We start from the raw sequence: 7,286 nt of genomic DNA on the forward strand, positions 1-7,286 counted from the left end.
ACGCGGGACCAACACGAATTGGTCGCGCTTCAAAATATGCAATTTTCACGCGTGTGAAGCGGAAATGTGGGAGGAAGTAGTGCCAGACGGTATGTTTGCAAGATGGCAGCTGTCAATCTAGCGTTTGAAGAGAGAGTCTCCTTCTCTATTTACTGTGGAGAGCAGAGCAGCGGCGTAAAGGATGTCCTCGCCGTACCTGGGTCCATCTGGTCCTCTAGAAGCATGAGCAGTTTGGTGAGTTTCACCACTTGCTCCAGGAGCTGCATATGGATGATGGCCGCTTTCAGCGGTACCACCGTCTTTCCCTTGCCCAGTTTGAGGAGCTGCTGTCCCGCGTGGGTCCCAGCATCGCCCGCCTAAACACCAATGTCTGTCTTCCTGCGGTTAGTAAAAGTGTTTAATACGGTAGTCCTTTATTGATACCTGTGCTAATATATTATATTAGGGGTGCAACAATACTCGTATCGATATTGAACCGTTCGATACAGTGCTTTCGGTTGGGTATGCATATGTATTGAACAATACACATTTTTTATTTATTTTATCAACTTTTCTTCTGACGATGCTGTCTGTGTCGAGCGCTCAGTGGATCTGCGTTCAACTACTCCGCCTAGGCTGCACTGTCGCAGCACAAGCTAGCAAGACAGAAGCTAAGCTCATTGCAACATGGCAACTGCCTCAACGCTACCCGAAATTGAACGGCCCCCACCCTCATTCAGATCTGCCGTTTGGAACTATTTTGGTTTTCATGTGAAGCATGACCCTGATGGTAAGCGCGTCATGGACAAAAGTAAAACAGTATGTCGGATGTGCCACGCAATGCTCAAATGGTGGGAACTAGTGCGTTAGCGCAGTTAGCTCGTTAACGACAGACTGTCTGATGAAGGAAGAACAAACAAATATTATTTGAAATCAAATTTAACTTCCCTTTTCTTTTTTTTTTTACAGAACTCTTAGTTACCACATAGCTGGTTAATGTGCATGACTGTGCATCCTCCCAGCCTGTAACATGCAGTAGGCACGATACATTTTGCTGTGTGTGTTGTATACAATAATGTCACACATCTTAAATGACATCAGGGAAATATTAAAAATAAAAGCTTTATTGCAGTTTGTGCACCCACATAACCACTGGTGTGCTTTCACACACCTGGAAAACTTTTATTTCTCTGATTGTGACCGTGAGAAGAACATTTGGTGTTTTGTCTTTTGACAAGACAGCCACATCCCACTACCACACAAAATGTTGTAGATGTACACTGTGGTTTTAGCTTAGCTGCAGAGGTGGGGCAGAGCATTTCAGAGAGCAGTGCCAGCTTGAGCTGAATGGTACAGCTGCTGCATATCTTCTAATCAGCCATTCCTTTTTACTTAGCAGGCTGAAATTTTGAGACACAGAGACCACAGAGCAGCCACAGCCGTACCAAGCTACACACCTGTCTAAGAAGGAAGTAACCTGAGTTGTTGCTTAGCGTATTGTGGCAGACTGGGTTTGAGCAGCACATGGCTTTTGTTTGTATACAACTGCATGTGAGCTTAGGCTGCTCTCAATTAAGATTATTTCTTCTGAAAGTCATAAATCCCTGCAGCTCAAGAACTTTGGATACGGACCCAAGATCTCTGGGAGTATCCCCAAAGCATCAGAGTTTTCCACATTAATGCACATGGAACAACAGTAGTACCCTAAGCCTTTCCACAAAGTCATAGTTTTGCTGCCATTTGGAGCACACCAGCTTTAAAGCAAGGAAGAACACACAGAACCTTCATGGTTGTTGTGATGGAGGACATGCAGAAGGGCGATGTGACAGTGGAGGATGGGTGAGATGGAGGCAGATGTCCCACTATGTTGATTCCTAAATGGAGTGGCTGGAAAAAAAAGCTGCCGTTTCATTACCTGCGTGAAGTAACTACAATATGGCAACACACAGATGTTACAGATGGTTCTGAAATCCCCAAAATAATAAAGAAGTTTTACAGACATTCGGACTTGCTTAAAGTGAACATTTCACTTCTCAAATGTTGCAGTGTGGAAGGGAAACATCTCCAAACATTTATGTAATATAGCCAAAAAATAACTGAATGAAATAACTGTCCATACTTCCCAATCATTACATATTAACTATGCTTCTTTAATACATCCCAGCCTTCATTTATCAGAAGCCAAAATTGGCTTTTGTGTAGGTCTAAGTCCAACAATCAGAGACTCATAGTGGATCATCTGGTTGAGGCACCTTGACCTTAACAGTATTTCTTCATCTTACGGTATGTTATATATTCCTTAATACTTATGATACTCTGATGATGAGCAGGAATGTGAACCGTGAGACCAGTTGAAAATCTACTGCTATTGTCTGTTGTCAACTTTTGTAAAAGGTGATTTGATTTACATCTACATTATTTACAAAATATTGAGGTAAACTAGGTTATATGCTTTAAAAAAAATGTAATTTTTAAAAAAACAGACATTGTGTCTTTGTTAGTAAAGCACAGAAATGAGTTGGGGGTTTTTTTATTGCTGTCTTATTCTTCATTGTCAGATTGCGCATGGCAATCTGCTTTTTGCTTTTAAATGGTAAATCTGAGTCATTTTAAAGAAGTTATTGACATACTTGTACTGTATTTTTTCTCATGAACACATTTGCATCGAGATTTAAAAGCTAAACACAACTTCACTATCTAAAACTGAAACCAGTGATTTTATCCTACAAGATGCGCTAATCATCAGTCCAGACCATACATACAGGAAACACTACTCACTGTCTCTTTTATCTGTGTGTGTGTAAATAGAGAGAGAGCATTAGAAACACAAGCAGTTTATGCTGCCACTGCTGCAGAGATGATGCGACTGTGTTGGGCCCTAGTACTGATTTTTTCTTATTCCACTTCAGGTATGTTCATTTACTTTCCTATTCTGAGGTTTTCATTTTGTTTATGTCTGCATGAAATAACACTAGCTGAGAGAGGACTTTTTTACCATTTCTTAATTTGTTTCTGGTTTAAATTAATGTCACATTACATTTTGATATGTGTCTAAAGTGCTTCCAGAACAACTGGTATTCAGCCACTGTTAATGCAGGTGTCTTTGACATGTCTTTAATCAGAGACTTTGTCTCTTTTATAACAGAAGGCACTATAATCATCACAGAGCCTGGTGAGAGCATCACTTTGAAGTGTTCCTCAGAAGAATGCCCCAAAAACAATGGTCGATATGTTGGGATGTATCTGTATCATAGGTTTACTGAACAGAATGAGGTGTATTACTATAGAAACCATGTAAACAGCAAAGTCGCTGTGCGATCGAGATACAAAGGCAGGATTGAGTCAAACGGAGCTCCCATGAACCACAGCATCACCATGACCAATCTGACTGTGGATGATTCTGGTGTCTACACTTGTGTCTACAAAGAATCAGTAGACAAAAGTGTTGAGTGCAAAGTCTACACAGTTTTTGTAAGAGGTGAGTGTTTTCTTCCATTTAACTCCAAAATCTTGTCCAGTAACTAAAAGACTTTAGAGGGGCTAAAGACAGTGTACTGTAAATGTACAGTACACAGTTACAAATTCAGGATGTGATTTTTACATTACGAAGTAGCAACAGTATAGGAAGTTGGTTTATATTTACCTACACAGTGGTGACATTACACATGGATGTGGTTATTTGGGCTCCAGGAAAGTCAGCTTTTTATAACCCTAAACTCCAATATGTAGTATTTTTATGAAGTATTTAGGCAGGATAGCACTCTATAAACACCACTGTTGCTGAAAAATATATTTAAGAAAGTTATTGTACCAGCAACAACTGTTTCAGTTTAATACTTTTGCACTTCTGAATCTGTAAAATATAACCTCATTTTTAAAAAAAAGTTCACTGTAAAATGTTACTAAAAACAGCACACAGTGATTTGCAAATCTCATAAACCCACATTTTATTCATAACAGAATATTTAAACTGAAAATATATACAATTTAAAGAAAAAAATTAGGTCAACACATCTACAAAACATTAGGACAGGGTCACATTTAGTACTGTGCAGCATACCTACTTTTTTTTAAACAACAGATCAGTTGCTGGACTTTTAGGAAAGTAATGTCCCATTTTTGTCCAATAGCACTCTAGCTGCTCAACAGTCCAGGGTCTTCCTTGCCATGTTTTTCTTTTTATGATGCACCAAATGTTTTCAGTTGGTGAAAGTTTGGAATACAGGCTGAAGAGCTCGGCACCGTGTTGTCCAGATTGGAACCTACTGTTTGTTGCTCTAAAACCTGCATATACCTTTCAAAATCGATGGTGCCAAATGTACAGGCTTTCAGTTCCACAGGCACTAATGCATCCTCACTAATGGTCCCTCTCTTCTTTAGTCTGAAAGAGTCCAAGTTTTCCAAGAAGTATTTCAAATTTCGGGTTTTTTGTCCACAGAACAGTTTTCGACTTCATTTAAAACTAACTTTGGCCCAGAGAAGATGGCACTGTTTCTAGATCACATACACATATGGCTTCTTTGCATGATAAAGCTTTAACCTCCTTTTGAGGATGGCATGGTCAACTAACACAGGCAGTGATTTATGGCTGTGTTCCTGAAACCATGCAATGATTTCCAAGGTAAAATCATACCTGTTTTTACTGAACTACCACCTGAAGGCCCAAAGATCACTGGCATCCAATACTAATTCTCTGAATCTTTTGATATTATGTAATACAGATGATGAGATATTCAGTCTTAATGGTTTTACATTGAGGAACATTATAGTTTTTACCAATTAATGGCCCTCTGCCCATCTTTACTTCTTAGAAACTCTGCCTCGCTACAATGCTCTTTTTGTACTTTGTTATAACGCTGACTTCCTGCCAATTAACCTAATTAGCAAGAGGTGAAGTGTTCCTGCAGGGCTTTGTTTTTGCTACTACTTTATTTTACAGTCTTTTTTTGCCCTCCACCATCATTTTGAGACAAACTGCTGCCATCAAATGAAAAATGACTTAATATTTTTCATGAAAAAGTAAAATTTCACAATTTAAATATTTGACATGTTTTCTGTGTTTATGAGATTTGCAGATCATTACATTCAGTTTTAATTTACACTTTACACAACTTCTTTGGTCGTATACAAACACAGGGCTCCTGTTTAATGTGTCTTCTATATGTTTCATTACTCCAGCTTGTAAATGATGTGACCTAATCCACTTTTCTTGTCAAGGTGACATATACAAAAAATACCAATTTTCTGTTGTCCTTCCTGACTATGAAGGGTTTTGTATCAAAATTTTTTTTGCTGTTAAAGTACAGTTAAAGCTATTCTAAATTTGTATTTACATTTTTTTTCCATACAGAAATAACAAACAAACCTAACAGAGAGCTCCAGACGACCACAGAGAAGAGACGTCTACCTGGTGGTAATCGTGAGCATAATACTACCGAGCATCCCAAAGGTCAGTTTGATTCTCTCAACTAACAGCCTGTCTGTTAACTCCCAGTGCTGTTATCAGCCAAGTGAGGTGCACTGCATACAGATGCTTCCATTGCCACAAATTAGCTTGCACACTTTATGAAGCTATAAAAAAAAGAAGTAGCAATAACAAAGAAAACGATTTTATGTTAAGTTTTACAATTGTGATATCTCTTATGGTTGTGGTCTTCAGTAGGGCTGAACTCAACTTACAGTAGATATAAAACACAATAGACCATAATTCACAATTACTGATGTGCCATTTGGGCTTGGTGACACCCTCAACAGTAATGCTGAATAAAAGTAATATAAAAGGCTATTGTTTTTTTTAAACAAACAGTGACAACACAGATTTTAATTACTTTTAATTACTTTTCCTCTTCCTATATGATATACAAAGAGAAGAGCAATCTTCCTTTTATTTTTAGATGAGCTCTTCTTGAGTTTTCTTTTGGAGAATTCTGTATTACATTGCAAATTTAAAGTTAGAACAGTGTAATTAAAGGAGTGCACCAGGATGGTAAACTTCTTATGTAGCTGAATGAAGACATCACTTGTGTTTCCCTGTATTTCACACAGAACCATGTTCCAGACAAAAAGCGCTCTTGTCCACTGCAGAGGAGAGACATCTACCTCTGGTGTTAATCATCAGTATTTCCACCATCATCCTGCTGTTCATCATAATCTTAATCCTACTGATGATCCAGAAGGTGAGTTCAGTTCTTTCTACTTAAAGCTTTCTATGTAAGGTACTGTTATGTAATCCAGCCCTGCAGCTATGGTGTGCAGCAGTGGTTATCTTCTGTCTGCAGACATGTAAATGTACACATTTATTAGCCTCACCGCAACCAAGTATGACTGCTGTAAACACTGTAAACGCTCTTGCGCTGACTTGCTGATTATATCAGAAACCACTGAATTATCTGTTTGGATCTTGAAGTGCAGCTGTGAAAGGGCTGCAGCTCCTTGGAAAGTGCATCACACTGTTCACGTCTTTCGCTCTGTTAGCTCAAGATGAAAATAATTTTTCTTTGTTACAAAACCCAACGTTAATAATACACTAACACACCTGTCCTCTGTAAACTCCACTTCTTAAGAACTCCACTTGGCTTTGTACCCACTGTGAGCACTGTTTTATTGTTTTACCATGTGTCAAATCATTTGTCAAAAATGAAAACTTTCTAGAAGTTAACTGGATGTACTTTTTTGAAATCTGCTTAAACCATCATACTATTTATACAGAAAACTGATACAGTGGTATTTTACTATTGACAGGCGAGAAAAATGAAAAGCCATGAAAGAAAAGCAAGACCTTCCCTGCAAGGATCCAATGATTATGTGTATGAAGTTATGATGAAGACCAACAGGTGCCCAGCAGCAGCTCCAGAGCAGCCAACACAAAACCCCTATGAGCTTGTTTAGATATGTAGTCGAATATTATTCACTTCTGGAGGGTTTCTTTTGAAGCTGTTGATGGGGTGTTTTTTCTTCTTCTTTTGTTTCACTGCTTTTGGTTGATTTTTGTTTTTGAAGTGATATAAATCACAATGATGCACTCAAAGTGACCATTCATAGTGTTGCATTGCCTCTGTTCCCTGATTATTCGAGAATTGAGAGGGCATTTGAAAAAAGCATAAATATATATTGTGATATCATAGGGATAGGTTTGGGTTGTTGCTTGTGTGGACCTAGACCTCAGACACCATAATAAACATCAGCAGCCTGATTATTCATCTGTTAGTTTAGCACAAATGAACACGTGGTGAGTGTTTCTTGTTTATGTATTATAACTTGGAGGGTGCATGCGAGGACATGTGAAACACACTTGTGGCCAAAAACCA

The 7,286-nt window shown here is 38.5% G+C and overlaps 1 protein-coding gene across 1 annotated transcript; it reads left to right on the forward strand.

The window, feature by feature from the left end:
• LOC146668291 (uncharacterized) lies at positions 1 to 7,286 on the forward strand. The gene is made up of 6 exons (XM_085408639.1): positions 1 to 383; positions 2,788 to 2,888; positions 3,125 to 3,457; positions 5,330 to 5,428; positions 6,025 to 6,155; positions 6,721 to 7,286. The coding sequence occupies exons 1-6, from the start codon at positions 367 to 369 to the stop codon at positions 6,865 to 6,867; spliced, it is 828 nt and encodes a 275-aa protein (XP_085264765.1). The 5' UTR covers positions 1 to 366; the 3' UTR covers positions 6,868 to 7,286.

This window comes from Rhamphochromis longiceps, linkage group LG6 (genome assembly GCF_057381845.1).
Source record: "Rhamphochromis longiceps isolate RC_006_pf linkage group LG6, R_longiceps_female_GT1.1, whole genome shotgun sequence".
Taxonomy (NCBI): Eukaryota; Metazoa; Chordata; class Actinopteri; order Cichliformes; family Cichlidae; genus Rhamphochromis; species Rhamphochromis longiceps.

Excerpts from the sequence above, each read along its gene's own strand:
- LOC146668291 (XM_085408639.1), top strand. Across the intron at positions 2,889-3,124 it reads TTTTTCTTATTCCACTTCAG|AAGGCACTATAATCATCACA; the intron begins GTATGTTCATTT and ends CTTTTATAACAG. Across the intron at positions 5,429-6,024 it reads TACTACCGAGCATCCCAAAG|AACCATGTTCCAGACAAAAA; the intron begins GTCAGTTTGATT and ends TATTTCACACAG.